This window comes from Harpia harpyja, chromosome 14 (assembly GCF_026419915.1).
Source record: "Harpia harpyja isolate bHarHar1 chromosome 14, bHarHar1 primary haplotype, whole genome shotgun sequence".
NCBI lineage: Eukaryota > Metazoa > Chordata > Aves > Accipitriformes > Accipitridae > Harpia > Harpia harpyja.
This window is the reverse complement of record NC_068953.1, coordinates 13116493-13132686: the sequence shown is the minus strand read 5'-3', so window position 1 is coordinate 13132686 and position 16194 is coordinate 13116493. Positions and strand designations below refer to the sequence as shown.

The 16194-nt window shown below is 43.4% G+C and overlaps 1 protein-coding gene across 4 annotated transcripts in view; it reads right to left on the bottom strand.

Moving 5' to 3' along the window:
• SHISA6 (shisa family member 6) overlaps positions 1 to 16194 on the bottom strand; it is a 273517-nt gene that overhangs the window by 6803 nt on the left and 250520 nt on the right. For 3 of the 4 annotated variants that reach the window (XR_008238333.1, XM_052808628.1, XM_052808631.1), the window contains one exon: positions 8102 to 8254. Coding sequence is in view for 3 of the 4 variants with exons in the window: in XM_052808628.1 (XP_052664588.1) it covers positions 8102 to 8254 (153 nt within the window). In the remaining variant the exon portion in view is untranslated. The remainder of the gene's footprint in view (positions 1 to 8101; positions 8255 to 16194) is intronic. The other variant, XM_052808630.1, reaches the window with a different exon arrangement.

Below are 16194 nucleotides of genomic sequence, written 5' to 3'. Positions count from 1 at the left end.
CAGATGTGGATGTGCTCTGGGATCCATGAGTGACTTCATCATGTTTTTAATTACTATTTTTGAATATTTGTAAATGTGATCACAAAGCAGGTTTGTTGGGCATGGGATGCTTTCTCTGAGACATTGAATCATCTGCCTAAGGTTTCATTTTCCATTTTTTCAGACACTTTGGTTGATATAATAGAGTTTATCCCATGGAACGTTTCTTGCTCAGTTTGCTGCTTCTGTGTCGTAAATGATCTCTTTGTTGCTCAGAAACTCAGCACCCCCCCCCACCCCCCCTCCTCTTTTTGGCTTTCAAACAAATGCCTCAGACTCAGAGAGGATGTTGGCTACAGCAGCTGGAATGTCCTGATTCAACCAACTTGTAACTTGAAGAAGCAACTCTACAATTATTTCAGCTTTTTAAAAAAAACAACAACAGAAACACAAAAACTTTCTGGTAAACCCATTTGATGTTCATGTGCCTTAAACTGAGGTACTGGGATTACCTACCTGGAAATAGGATTAGCAGTCCTTGGGCTTCAAGCCCAGTGCAGCTTGTGAACTGTCATGATGGATGCAGAGGTGTAAAGCATGGAACATCAGTCCCTTACCAGAAGTATACTGTCATAAGTGGAAGAGCACAATGCTGGCCTCCGTGGGTCAGGGGATGAAGGCATGTTTAATGCTCAACACTGATCATCTGTATAAGCCTTCTTCCTCATTTCTTTGTCTAAGATGTTTTCCTGATGTGTCCAAAAGCATCTCCCATGCTTTCTGGCTCATCAGTGACTTCAGAAGACCCCAGAGTGAGACCCATCCCAGACACCTGGCAGGCAGCCATCCTCTCCCTGGAGAAGACAGCAGAACACCCACTGGTGTGTAGGAAGGGGATTCTTCATGCAAAGGAAAAGCAAATTTGTCCACCTTACAGAAGAAACAAGGTTTCTTGCAAAGTAACCTTATGGGAGCAGACTGGTGTAGAGACTACAGAGCTGGGAACACACACGTATGACCCAATATGCACTTTCCCTATCAGTCTTAGGCCAACTGTTGATGGGCAGAGACATCATCTCCTATATGTCCTGGCCAGCTCCTGGGACCTGTCATAAAATTCCTTTGGAAAGTCTTTTTCTTATAAGACAAGTATGATAAAGATATATGATAATGATAATAAAGAGGAACCCCACTGATTTTCTCAGCTCCAGTATTTCATTCAGTAGTAGGTGATGTAAGATGGGAAAGTATCAGATGGTGGAAGACGAAAATTTCACATGCATGGAATTTCTGAGGATGTTTGAGTTATAAAAAGAGCGAAGCTCTGCTGCAGGACAGTGTGGGGCAATCACGGGATGGGTGAGGTAGATGGTCCCACTTCCGATGCTTAGAGTCTCTGTAGGCATTCAACAGACTTGGTAGTTAAATACAGTGTAGAAATTTCCTATTTCCTCTGACATAGCCATAAATCTATACGTTTTATGCACCACTTTGGCTGAGAAATGAAGACAACTGCCTGGCTGTCCCATGAGGCAGAGTGCTTTTGGAGGAAATGTCAATGCCTTGTGATACATGATTGGTGCTGACAACATCCCAGAAGTTTGCTCACAAGACTACAGTTACACATTGGTGCCTTAAGGTCTTCACCCAAACCCTGGAGTGCTGTAAGCTTCCTGTGCTGGATGATCTTATTCACTATTTTCCTCATCTCTCCCACACATTCAGCACTCTCTTCAATGCCCCCTGGACCCTGCTCCTCATGGTCCTGTGAACAGTCCACATAATGCAGAGGATCTGTGAAGAGGATGGTTGATCCCCCTGTCTCAACATCCAAAAGTACAAGCTGAGAACATATGTGTTGAAATGTATGGCCTGTTGGCACCGCTGTTGCTGCCAACCTCTTCTTTACCACCTACACATCACCAAGGCATGAGGATTACCCAGAGCTCTCCTGTACTGGCATGCTTGCTGCTGATGGGATTTGCTCTCCAGAGTATATATTGTAGGAATGAGTCTTTTTTTGCAATCAAGAACTTCTTGGAAGAATATCTCATTGCAAATGTCAGACAGCAGCTCCCCTGGCCTCAAACCCTTGTGTCTTTAAAATCACCTTCTAGGAAGCCTGAGAAGGACTGGGGAAATTCCATATGGCAGCAGTAATTTTAGACATTGTTATTCTATAATGTGGCCATAGATAGACTTGCACACACTTAGTGTGCACAAGATTATGATGCTTGAGGCTGAGTATAGAATAGGAGCTGAGCAATTAGCACTCTGGCACTTGGTCTCTGCTCTGGATGACAGAAGTTCCACTGGATTTGCCCAAGTGACTCTAAATTAATGTAATTAAAGCAGAGAACATCCCAAATGGAGATGTGCTTGGATGCTCGCACCTGGCTGTGGTAATTGCCAGCAGGAGCTAAACCAGCTTATGTGAGGTTTACAGTGGTCTGAGTCTGCTAGGGAGGTGGCAGAATCAGCTGCTTAAAAGTGGTTTGAAGTTGTTTCTTGCTAATTTAGAGAAAGAAAAGCAGCATGCTCTACATTTTAAAAAGTTTTGCCAATTAGGAGCATTAAAAATATCCTTTCCTTCCCTATTCCATCCCTGTAAACAGTGTAGAAGTTTGCATGGCCTTTTGCTGGCAGTGGCTAAACCATTCAGGGAACTGGTTTCATTTCAAAGGTGTTTCTAAGCTCATGCAGGCTGTCTCCTCCCATGATGCTGAGAGACACATGTAGATGTTGGCACAGGTATTCTGGGAACATTTTCAGGTGTAAATAAACTTCACATCTCCATCTCAAAGGAATGAAAGCCGAAATGGCAGTTTCCTGTGAACAACAAGCTGGTTTAAGCAGGCACCAGACAGACATTTAACAGGCTGTTGTGTCTGAAAGGTGGTGTCAGTTCATGAGTTCTGCTGAACCAGTCATGGAGAACGTAGCTTGATGAGAGGCCGAGCATGCTGTATCACACTGTGCCTTCGTGCCAAGGGAGAAGCTCAGCACAACTCTCTAACCACAGCATTTCTGCACCCAGAGGAAGCATGAAATGAATACAGCTCCAGGCTTTTGAGAGTGGAGGCACCAGGTGCTTCACCGGGTGGAAGGGGGCGGGAACTGTAGAGGTCTGGTTGCATAGTTTGCTAAAATCAAAATGTCTCCAGGACCTGAAACCATCCAGTCTGATTCATCTCATCCTCATTGCACCAGCAAGTTCACTTGGATAATGAGGCTCTGATATTGCTACCCCTTACCTTTTCATTGATGCTTATATGATAACTGACATTTGTAATTTTAGCCAAAATAAAACTACAACCAAATATGTTTCTCCCTCATGAATGTGCTTAAAAATTAAAAGATGTGTCCTAAGTGGATTCCAAAAAGCCAGAAATGATGAGCAGACAGAAAGAAATCACCAACCTATTGATTGACAGAAATTTCTCTTTTTTTAAGTCATTCTTGTACTTCTGAGGCTTCACTCCTGTTTTTCAAACATTTGGAATTTAAATTACTGGAAATCACATTTTCTGCACAATTTCTGCGTTTTTCTCATTGGTTTTGTGGTTTTTTTTTCCATTCTTTCTTTCCTCCTTTGGCAGTTTCTAGAATATTGACCAGGGCTGGTCTCACCAAAATTCAAGAGTGTGTGAGTGCTTCATCTGGCTTGGCTTTAGGGTAAACTGATTTGCCCTCAGACAGCTTTTTTTTTGCCTCCCATTTGGAGGGAGAGCCCCAAATGAGTGCTGTTACACATCTCACCTCAACATGTCTAAGATGCCATCACAGAAATGCAAAGCACAGCTCCTCTGACACTGTAATTAGAGAAGCAAGGTACATTTGTGGTGTTCTGGGAAGAGAATGTGGAAAAGCCATGGATATTTTTTCTTCCCATGGTTGTATGCTAACATGGTGAAAATATGTGCATACTTCTATGTATGTAAGGCCATCACAGTAATTTCTTTGCTTTTCTTTCTCTGCAGTTCCAGTGTATTTCCTCTTTGGGCTTGTCTCTCCTGTTTTAATTGGCTTTAACATTTTCAAGCTGCCTAGTCATTTGTGATGATTCTTTAGCCAACACCAAGTGGTTTAATATACCTGAAAATATTAGCTTCCTTCTTGACTGACCTTTCTCACTTAGCTGGAAACAGCAATTCCCTGGAGTGCTGGGCAGGACAGAATTAATATGGCTGCTCTTGCTCAGCCGCATGTTCCCACACGCACCTACCTACCACTGCTCTTCCCATGTGCCAGCTTGACAGGGCTGCCAGGGCAAAGCTGGCACAGGGCTTCCCACGGAGGGGGTACCCTGCCCCTCAGAGCTCCTCCTACCTGGCTTCACAGGTAGCAACCCTAGATGGGTTTCTTTTTGTCTGTGCCTTGAGGTAAGAGCTGGGGAGGTAAACAGCCATGGAAGCAAAAAGCTCACTTCTTGCATGGGACCTGGTTCTGGCTGGCTTCTATGCAGCCAGCAACCTGTTTCCTGTTGCTCCTAAAAGGCCTGGACTATCTTCAAGCTTTTGCTCTGGAAGGAGAAGCAGCCATGGTGCTGCTTTCTCAGTCAAATGCCAGCAGAGGTGAGTGCCTGCCCTGCAAATCCAGTGGTGCGGAGCTCCCCTCCTCAAGCTGGGCACATTCCCCAGGGACACACAGGTGCAGGCAGCAGGTATAGCTCATCTCTTCATTGTTGTACAAATCACTTAGATGAGTCTCCTAAAGTGGGATGTACTTCCTTAAGCTCTAGGCATCAAAAATTAGGCTTGTTACCCAGCAAAGAGCTAGGTAGCTTCCCAGAGCAACTCTGGTGTCAGTGAGAGACTGGAACCTTCAGAGGGTTCATATGGACATGACTGTCCTTCACTGATTACAGAGATGCCTGCATCAAACAGACAGACAAGATGCCTGATTGCTGGATGGCTAAAGTAGGGTGAGGTGGATCTGACCATACCCTTGCTGAGCTCTGTCTCCTCATCTCTGGCAATGAAATACTAAATATTATTTCTTCCTGGATATGCCTTGATTATTCAATTTAGATGTTCTTGGGCAGAAACTGTCTTTCACTGTCTCTGCAAACTGTGGGAAAATAAGTGACCTTTAGCTGTCTGGCAAGCCTGAGGAAACCCAGGCAAATAGCTGAAACAGCCTAAAAAAGTATCTAATGCCTATATTATTTCTTTTGTTTTACTCAAAAAGAAATACTATATTTGTTAATGACCTCTTTACAACATTCATTTTTTTAAACCATGGCAGGGAGTTCATTAGAAACAAGTAATTTTAAATATGAAAAATAAATGCCCAATAATTCATTTGCAAAGCCCAGCACTTAGATATTTCTTTTTTCTGGATTTTGTGTTACCTTTAGCTCCTTCATATGGAATAGGAAAATGATATTGCTGACATTTTACAAGGAAAGGTCTAGAAGCTGAGTGCTTATTTTCCTTTGGCTCTGGAGAAGACCAGCTATAAGAAAGTGATTCAGTGATTCTAGAGGTGCTGAGGATGTGCAAGCGCAGTGGAAGCATAGAGTGCTTAGCACTTTTAGAGCTGAAACTGCTTATTTAGTTACTCAAACATACAGTGTGAGGCAGTTGGTTTGACATTTGTCAAGTGCTTTGCAAGAGGATGTGTTGGTGCCTTGCAAAGATGACAACTATATCTAGACCTACCATTGATGGGTAAATAGCTGGTATTTCCATTGCAGTGTGCATGGATTCCCTTCTAGGGTTGACACTGCTGAAAAATTAAAGGTGTGAATGAACCCCACTCTAGCCAATGGCTAAAGACTAATGTTCTTAGATTCATGTTGACTGTCAGGTATCCTCTGAATAGGAAGAGGGACACTAACTGTCCAGAGGGTCAGGAAAAGCTCAAGAGAGGGATGCTTACTATGCTCAGCACATTCTTGAGGACATTTAATCTTGGCACCTTAACACAAGCCTATTTTTGTCATTTTAGACAAATATCTAGGAAATGTAATGCTGGACTTCAATACTCATTCCCTTCTGCTGTGATCTACTGAGTGGCAGGTTGTACAGGTAGGGGCCTGACCTTTCTTCAACTGCTGAGCAAAACTTTTTGCAGCTGATGGGTCAGACTGCTAAGAAAGAGACCACTTAGTAAGGTATTGCTCAGTGCAGGGATGGCATTGCTTGCTGTGAGTGAATTTACACTCAGTGTGAGTCAGGTAAGCATTGTAGGAGTAGGTAGAGGATAGTGTTCAAATCTGACATACGTTTCCACATGTTTCAGTTAGCATTCATTTGTGTTTTTTTAATGTTTCAGTGAGATACATCAGTAACTTTAACATGGAGCTCAAGGAGATTTCACTGAGCATCTATGCACAATATGTAAAGCAATAAATGAACCACAGGCTGTAAGAGGTCCTCACAATCCCCTACGTCATGACAGGAGCAGCCATTGTTGCTGTTTCCTGGTGGGCACTTCTCTAACAAGTTCTCAGTGATGCGAGGACAGAGATCTCCCAGACTCTGAATAGGAAGTACGTATCACAGGTAATCCCAGGCACTGCAAATCAATTACAAATGAAACAGTAGGGGTTTTATATATATATATATGTATATATATGTATATATAATATACATATATATATGTATATTATAGTATTTTTTTATATTTTTATAGTAGTTTTTTTATATTTTTGTTCTCAGCTGAGAAATGAAAATAGATCATCACCTCAAAATGGGGACATTTGAAAGCAGTAATATTACAATGCCATGATTTCAAGGGTTTTCCAATATCAGATAGTATCTTCAAAGCTGCTCAAGAACATGGACAGTTCATCACTTGGATGCATCGAGGGAAAAATGCTTATGGTTGGGAATGTGAGATCCAAATGTTACCAGGGAACAAAGCTCATGGCAGAAGCAGAGTTGTGCACATGGCACACTGAACAGGAAGGATGGCAGGCTCCAATCACAAAATACCTTATCTCTGTTCTCCAACATGGGTAAGAACATGCTTACTTTTAAGCACATCAGATGTATTTGCCTTAATGTTAAATGTACATAAGGCCCACATTGAAGTCCCAAGGAGTGGGCTGAGATTTTTATGTGCTAAGTTTCCGTTCCATTTTCTCTTCTGAAAAATCTTCCACAGAGATTTCTTATGGACAGTCCAAGGGCTTCCCTGCCACTTAATTTTGTTTGTCTCACTTAACTGGCTAAATTGGGAATACAGATTTTATATAGATTAAGGAAGTAGGATCTGCTCCTCATCCTCACCTACCTTCAATGAAGCAATTGCAACTATAAACACCCAAGTTATTTCTCTAAATTAGACGGTGTGAATACATGGCTGCATCCAAAAAATGCTCATGGAAACATACATGCTACAAACCTAGTGTCAGTTTGGAGACAGCATTTTCCTGCACAAATATCACTTATTTCATAATCCCACCAAAGCTGAAGAGTTTGCCATCAGCAAAGGTGATGGGCTGGACCTTTACAGGAAAGTTGGCAGAACAATGCAATACATAAAACAGCAGGAAAGAACAGATACTAACTAGTGTGAACAAGGTAGTGAGCAATGTGCTGAAATATCAGAGATGCACCATGGATCAGTGTACAATACAGGTCAGGACCAGATCTGGACACATACACCATGAAACATAGCAGATTGCAGCACTGTTCAAGGCAGGCAGATGTGCTCCTACTGAAATAGTAGCTCCCAAGCATTTCAGCAGCTTTTTCTTGGCCTGGGTTTGTCATCTCATTCCAGATACTCCATGGATGGTAAGATATCTGCCCTGGGTATGCCGAGGTGAGCTCAGCTGATCTGAGGCAGCCAGCTTGGCTCATCTCAACTCCGGCAGAAAGAGAAAGGATTCTCAGATGACTCTATCAGGAGCGGATAGGAGGTGGAGTAGTGGGAGGCAGCACAGCTAGGAGGTCAGTAAGCAAATAACCACATGTGTTCCCACAGTAATGAAGTGATTCTTTCTCTATACTCTTCCTTGATGGGGAGCGACAGCCAAAAGAATCATTACCGGAGATGCCAACTTGGGCAGTACAACAATAGAGGGAAGAAGGTTATTGCCTTAACATTGTGCCCACCATGGCTTACAAGCAAATGAGATACAAAGGAAATGAAATGAGCTGACACCTACTTAGTCTCTTCAGAGAAGAATATTTACTTGGATTTGTCTTGACAGCAGACTCATAGGATGGTGGGAGGTGAGAGAGGTTCTGGAAGGACCGGGAGAAAGACAGATCATAGGGTTCGGTGGCAGAAGTAAGGATGTTGTTCATTCGTGGCTTGTCTGGAAGAAAAAAAAAAAAAACAACAGAGAAAGGCATGTCTACATTATGCACCAAACTAAGTTGAGAGAGGCAAGCCATTCCCACAAACTCTGGCAGGGAGAATAGCTGTATCTGAGCCAGCCTCAGTGACAGGCTGTTGGACATAATTCAAAGTGGCACCGACAGATCAGTGAAAAATGGATCCTGTGGTGTTGTTTCCTTGTCCACAGTGATTATGGAGAGAAGCAAACTGCTGCCTCGAAAGCGCCTGGACCAACCAGCTCTCCTTACAGCGGGATGGTGGTTCTGGTGGACTGTTAGTCACCTCACTTACCGTGGAGGGCTGTGTCATGGTGCTATGAACTGACCCCACTGCAGCCTGCATGAGTTCAGGCAGCATCACCTACCTTTACCCCAGCAAGCTGTGCTTTCCCCACCCTCAGAGACATCGGAATGAGTCTATGGGGTTATTTCAACTGGGGCTGATAATCAAATTGCTCTCTTTATGCCAGATTTCTGATTAATGCTCTGAACCTGGAGGCTTATGGGCAAAGCCGGTCCATGGCCCCAGCTGTTCTGGTGGGCTCTAGAGACGCCCATGCTTCACCTGCACACAGGAAAGTGTGAAGTGGAGCTGTGGGGTGCACACCTGGGTGCAATCAGAAGACAAGGCAAGGTTTGGAGAGCTTCCTAAGGCAACAAAGGAGGTGCCATCCCTGAAGGCTGGAGGATGTCCCTGTTTCATTTTGTTGGTCACTGAGGTAGTCCCCAGCCAGTGTCAAAATGCCCACTGTCAGGATGCTAATGCTGAGGGCACTGTCAATAAAGATAAGCACTGAGCCTGGATGTTAAAATTCAAGTCCGGACAACCTGCAGAGTTTTGAAATCATAGTCCTTTTCTGCAAGCTGGATAGAAAATGGTCTTTTATCAGCTCAGCCAAGGGACAGGGACCTGTTGAATTGCATCTATAACTCCCAGGTGTTCAGATATTAAAACAGGCAGGTACAAGAGTATTAAAAATAGCAGCAGCTTCAATTATTAGAAGCAAAGCTAGAACTGACTACAGTGGGCTCTAGAGGAGCTTGCAGCAGTGATGGGATTGCATTAGAGTCAAAAGGCCAAGGAGGTGGCCACTTCAAGTACAGTCTGAAAATGAAATCAGAAGGCTAAATTCTCTGATACAGCCAAGAAGCAGCAGAATGCCCAAGTCCTGGGTTCATGCATTCCTGTTGTGCACCCATCTAAAGTGTGCTCATGAAGAGCAATGCAACATCTCCTAGAAAAAATTAAAACAAAATCCACCCAAGTAGGGCGCAGATATTTCAGCAGACATTTTTCTAGACCTGAGTTACAAATTAAAACCTTTCCTGCAAAAAAAAATTTGCAGGAGTCAGGCCACCTCCTCCCCTGCTGCCTTTCTCCTGTGTGGAGTCCTGTCTGTGTTAGCAGAACATCTTCTCTGTGAGTGCTCACATTTCTCTACATCCTTGGTGCTCTCTGTTGCCTAGAAATGGACCCAGCAGTTCCTACACATGTCTGTGTGTGGAGATGCAGAGCTGCTCTACAACTTTTCTCCCACTGTGACTTCCCCTAGATGTTTTAAACCTTCTGTCACCTACCCTTCATATTGCACACATGCTTCTTGGTGAAAGACAGGCTGAGATAGTCTTGTCTTCCAGCACAAACCTGCTCATGTTTTTCCAAAGCCAGTCTGGTCAGAGCACTCATCTGCAGCTCTCAGCAGAGTTACATGCCCAGTGCTCAATTCAGAGGCACCTGAGCCATTTGGGTATGCCAAGGTATCTAAGACACCCACAAAGGGCTGAAAGGAGTGATGTGGGACCTATCAGAGATCTGATGCCACCCATATTTAGGCGCTTGAATTACAACTACCATGTCAACAAACCCAACACTTGCTTATTCCTGCCCCTGTTGTCACTGATTCCATGCACTCTGCTGCTCCATGAGCTTCCTCACAACAAAGCTTCCTGTAGAACAAATCACAACAGTCCACTCTTTCCCAGCTATGTCCAAGGTATGACCGTGAGTGGAGGAACAGCATCCCCTCTCCCTGAGCACCAGTCTGGCACCAACCAGCATGGGATATCCCATCTTGTGTGATTCCCCCACTGCTGCCAGCACAGCAAGGTGAGGGGGAAGGAAACTGCTCTGTCAGCATCAGGGGCTTCACATGTTTCGGCAAGCACCTGCATGCTGTTCTCAGAACAACTGACAGCCAATGTCAGCCACCCCACAGAAAAGGAACAGCCCAGCTCTCTGCCAGAGCATCATTTTGTTCCCAGTTCTGAGAAATTATGAGGCACTTTCTTACAGAATTTAGCAATGGTGAAAATTCCCTCTTAACAGTACAATAACCATCTTGGTAAATAAACTCTTCTTTCCTATTGCTTATGTGTGTCTCTGCACTCCTGGAATAGGGTTATTGTCTGGCAAAAAGAACATAGCCCCAAGTGAGCATATAGCTAATGTGTCATCTCTCTGAGAACATTATTTTCTTGCTGATGACTTCAATCCATGTCTAATAGACTGACTGCAGGATTAGGAAGTGCATCATATTCATCAGGGCACTGGAAACAATTGATTAGATATTATCCAGTAAACAGAGACTATATCAGCATTGAAACTATGTCCCTACTCCTATTTGTGCTTGTGTGGCAAGGACCCTGGGGTAACATCTCTTTGCAAATTTCTCAGCCAGAACCTGTATCTAATCTCCATTTTGCATGGAGGTTTGGACATGCTGAAATAAGCCCAGTCATATGTATGGAATTCGTGTTCAGTGCCAAAGCAGGAGCATTAATTGACTGCTTGCATGAGGTGTGTGAAATTAAGTGCCACACATTTATCTGATGGGCTTGTGCAGAATCAGTACATCTTCTTACTGCTTTTTCCATCCAGTCAGTCAGAAACAGACTGTAATGATTTTGGCAAATGAGAAGTCACCTTGAAATCCACTACCCATCATTCAGCAAAATAAGGGATAAACTGAAATGACCAAAGATAATTTCAGATGTCTTTTGCATAACGTAGTTTGAGGGCAAGATCAGAGAACTAAGAGACTCTAGTAAGGAGAAATATCTTGTGCAATTTATATTCTGGGACCAGTTCAGCAGAAGTTTCTTAGTAGTTCTTCACTCCTGCAATACATTTGAGTCATGCTTTTCTCTGGACTCTCTCCTTTTTATCTGTGGTGTTTGTTGGCTCCTATGGAAGATGCAGGACATAATTAATTAACAGGATGTAAATAAAAAGGTCTCTCCTTTTCCTGCAAGGTGGCTGAGGTTGCACGCTTCTCTGTTCCCCAGCATTCCCACTCATTCCAGTTGAGCTCTACATTCTGGGCAATGGGAGATAACCACAGGAAAATGGACAATATGTCCCATGGTTACTGGGATTACCTTTGAAAGTTGGTATTAGTCCACATTTTCCCCACCACCATCCTGCAGTCACATGCCATTTTATGCCTCTCTGATACATCATGCATTCCGGGCACAATTTACAAAGTTATTTGCAGAGGGACATGGAGGAAACGAAGCTCACCCAGTGCATAGCACATACAACAGAGATGGGAACATCATCCAGTAGTGTCGTTTCTCTTGGTTTCTAAATACTTTTTGCTACAGACTAGAAGTAACCACACGTTTTTATAGCCAATGCAACATCTTAAAATTCTGCCAGTGTCTCTCTGATTAATTCAGCAGGAGAGGGCTCAACTCTGCAGCATTTCCCCATCTACTGAGCATCAGTGGTTTCACGGTGCTTTGACCAGAGTGCTGTGTTGCTCCAGCCACTGGCAGGGCTGGTAGCATGACACAGCACTGCCAAAAATTCACTAGGCTGCACAATGTTGGCATGATAAGCTCAGGAAGGGAGCAGGCATCTCTGTGGAGAAACACTCTTCCTTTGCAGTGCTAATCTCTCTTCTTGGACACCTACCAAGCAAGAACTGTGCATTTCTTCTGCTTCATGAGCCAAAATTGTTGGGCTGGTCCAAACCCTGTTGTATTTCCATGAGAACAGTGGACTCATGGGCCAGGCTCAGAAAGGCTCCCCTGCTCTACTCAGACCAGGCTCTTGCATAAAATCTTGAGAAGGTGCCACCCTGGAGCAGACTGTCAGAGAGCTCTGCACCTGAGGAACCAGGAGCACTGCCTGCACTGAGGGACTGCCAGAAGAACATGTCTTCTGCTACATTCTGCATCCTGAAAAGGGTATATGGCCTGCAGTTGGTATGTCACCCACATGGCTGTTAAGGGGTTGCAGTTCCCTCTGTGCATTGGGGACTGCAATTACAGCTGGCTTCTGAGTAGACATATGGATTCACTCCTCTGCTTTATGCATGCACTAGACTGCTTTGTAATCTATGAAGGAAAGAAGGTCACTCCAAGTTGAGGGAGATCCTCATTCCACTGTCAGTGCTTTGCAAACTTTCTGCAAGCACAAGGCTCAGAAGCAGTTTCAGGATTTCTAAAGCTGGAGACTTGTGTTGTGGAGATTAGACCTGAAGTCTTCTTGAAGTGTCTTGCTCTTCCCCTGTTCTTGGGAGAGAGTTTCTGTTTCAAAGTGTGTTTACGTGAGGTTCAGAACCTTTTACGTACAAGGACACGAGCAGTTGATACCCAAGACAAAAAAAGTGAATTTATGGCAAAGTTTTAAACAAAGCTCAAGTGGCAAAAGGGATCTGCTCCATATTTGCATGAGTCTGCACATATGTTGTGTGAATTTTGCAAGACATTTCAACAGATGCCTTTTAAAACATTCACCCAGAGAAAGCAAACAATGTCACCTAGGAGAAGCTGATACAACCAAGCCTTCTGCTGCTCAGCTTCAGCTCAGCATAGCTTCAGTCCTCTGTCAAAGCACACACTGCTTCCCCAGCACTGCCTTCTGCTCAGCCATTTGAAGGCTCAGACACAAAGTCTTCTCCGATTCTGATGCAAGCTCCTACAAAGGACCGCATTCCTCAGGAAAATCTGGTAGTAGCTGATGACATTTGGTAGCCTTCTGTGCCAAGACGTAGCACCTCCTGAGCCATCCTGGAAGTGACATACTGCTATAGCAGTCAAAGAACTGATGTTCACAGACTCAAATTAAAATTTATAACATATATCTTCAGTGTTTGCGGGAGGAACTATCTGTGTTTTCACACTTCTTTATGTTACAAACACTGTTATTAATAGTCTTTTGCATCTTTCACAAAGAATCTCAAAGAGGTTTATACATTTCCAGGTCAGATCCTCTGTGGTGTAAATCAGCAGCTCTCCAGTGAGCAGCTGCCCTCATTTATATGAGCTGGAGATGCGGGATTTTAAATTCAGTCAGTGATAAAAACCCTCTGCATATCAGGATGGTGCTAGGATTAGGTCTTTCAGGGCTCGTGACTGAGAACTGAGCAGCAATCTGAAAGGGTAAGATGCAAAGAGGATGAGGTACACCAGCACATTGCAAGATGATGCCTTTAAATGCTACAATATATACACAGCATAATAATATACCTGAATCTTATCACCCAGGGGCTATTAACATGGCGATGCTTCTGAGTAAACAAAGTGCTTAACTGAACATAGCATAGTTACACACTACAACATAGGGTGAGAGGAATAATGTTGCCAATGAAAATCAAAGGAAAATCTACAGAAAGTAGAATTGCACTTAGCAATCACAGCAAAGGATATATTCACTTTTCCTTGAGTTTGTTGCCTTTTCATGGGGATGCAGAAAACAACACATGGCTCTGGCACCAGAGCAGCCAGCATGTAGCACTGTGCAGAACTGGGACTAGGACTCATTCTTGCTGAATTTGAGATTGCAGTTGAAAACTGTCAGCCTGTTAACTCCTTCCATGTCTGCAAGTGCCTCGTGCTCAAAGCTTGCCATTGCATGGAGGGGAAGCTGGTTCAAAAAGGAAAATGCATCAGCATATTTGGTCTCGGCAGCAGACAAGCAAGGTGAGCAAGCCAAAACTAGCTCTAGCTGCTGAGGGAAACAAATCATCCATCCTGAATGGGCTATGTGTGACTGTCTCCTTTCAGCCCTTTGGGACTAGGGTGAGGCACAAGCTCCCCAGACAGCCTGAAGGCACTGCAGGGACCACCACAACCTTCTGGCGGAGTCATAGTAAGCTCCACACTGATAGCATTTCTAGCAAAGCAAATGGCAAACCCCCCCTTTGTCTCAGCAGTTTTACATGCTCTCATTTTTATGATGCTCTGATTTTGCCTCCAAAACTTTTAGTCTTTTTCACTGGTCTCACATTCACTAGGAATAAAGATGCTGCTTCCCCTTCTTATGGTTCAAGATCTTCTTCCGTAAGAGGAACTTGAGGTCAGTGTCAGACCTATTCAGCTCATGTTGGCCGTTTGCTTAACAAGTGTATTGTCACAGAGAAAAGCTCCTCAGGTTCCTCCCACAGGTGAGGGTGGAGACATAGTTACACAGCTGAGTTTTACTCCACAAGCCTCAGTGTTTTATTTATGATAGTCACTTGCTGGGTGGAACATGGGCCATGTCATGGGTGGCATAGAAGTATTCATCTGCAAGTTAAGGACTCCATGCTCAGCAGATGGGCTGCACCTCAAGTTGCGAGGCTGTTTTAGCCCTGCCATACTAAGACCATGAAAAGAGTGATTTCTTTGTCCAAACAGACAATGTATTTAGTCTAAAAAGCAAAGACCAGTTGCTTCAGTGCTGAGCGCTTTAAAGGAAGTTGCCATTAAAGTCCTTTACCTGTTCTCAGCCCCAAGGTTGTTCTCTGCCCTCTACATCACTGACTAAAGGAAGGTCAGCACACGTGTCATCAGAGGCTAGTCACATTGCTTAAGTCCAACCATGGCCCCAACAAACCGATATATCCCCTACACAGAGGTTGGCTCTGCACTATAGGACATTGTTAGCAAATTCTCAGGCCGAGACAGGTAAATGGTGATCCTGATTCATTAACGACTTTGCTCCAATCTGCTTTGTAATTGTGTAACTGGAGCTATATTGCAACACAACTATCTGTGTACTTTGCTTGGCAAAGTTTGTGTGCAAAGCAACTGAATCATCAGCTGGTATCCCCATCACAAATGGCAACTTGTATGCATCAAAAAGATAGCACTATGTTGTCCGGTCCTGTCAGGTTACTTGATTCATCTCTCTTCCCACTTTCATTAAAGCCCTGCTGCTTTGCAGAAAGAGCAGTGTTCATAATGTGTCTATTTGTTCTGTAGGTTATATCCTAGAGATCTGATTATCTTCTAATTTCCTCACATATATTTCTACTGGGGATAAATCTAATTTAAACAGTCCTTAATTGTTACGATTTTGTAAACAGTGTCTTAAGCACAATAGACACAAAACTCTCAACAAATTGCTGGAGGAGATGTGACAGTATAGGGAATCATTTTCATATCTTCTGGGATTGTCCCAAATTGAAGCTTCTGGTCTGATGTTAGAAAATTGATGCAAGAATTATTTCAGCAATATATCCCCCAAAGCCCTATTACTGTGTGGGAAGGAAGATGCCCTGGATTTTTGAAATGAAAAAAAGAGAAAGAAGGAAGAAAAGAAGGAAAAGAAAAGAAAGAAGGAAAGAAAAGAAGGAAAGAGGGAAAGAAAGAAAGAAAAAGAAAGAAAAGAAAGAAGGAAAGAAAGAAAAGAAAGAAGGAAAGAAAGAAAAGAAAGAGAAAGGATGAATGGATGGATGGATGGAAGAAAAGAAGAAAGAGAAAGAAATGAAGGAAGGAAAGAAGGAAGGAAGAAAGGAAGGAAGGAAGGAAGGAATATAAAAAAGACACAGAAATACATGCATATGTATATAGGAATTTGTTTAAAGTTCACATGGGTACAGCTATAAAATGAAATTTGTTTCCATCAGAGCAAACCCAGACATGATCTATGGAAAAACACTTGGCCAAATTAAAAACTTGAAGTGAAGCCATTTGTTGCTTATGGTGG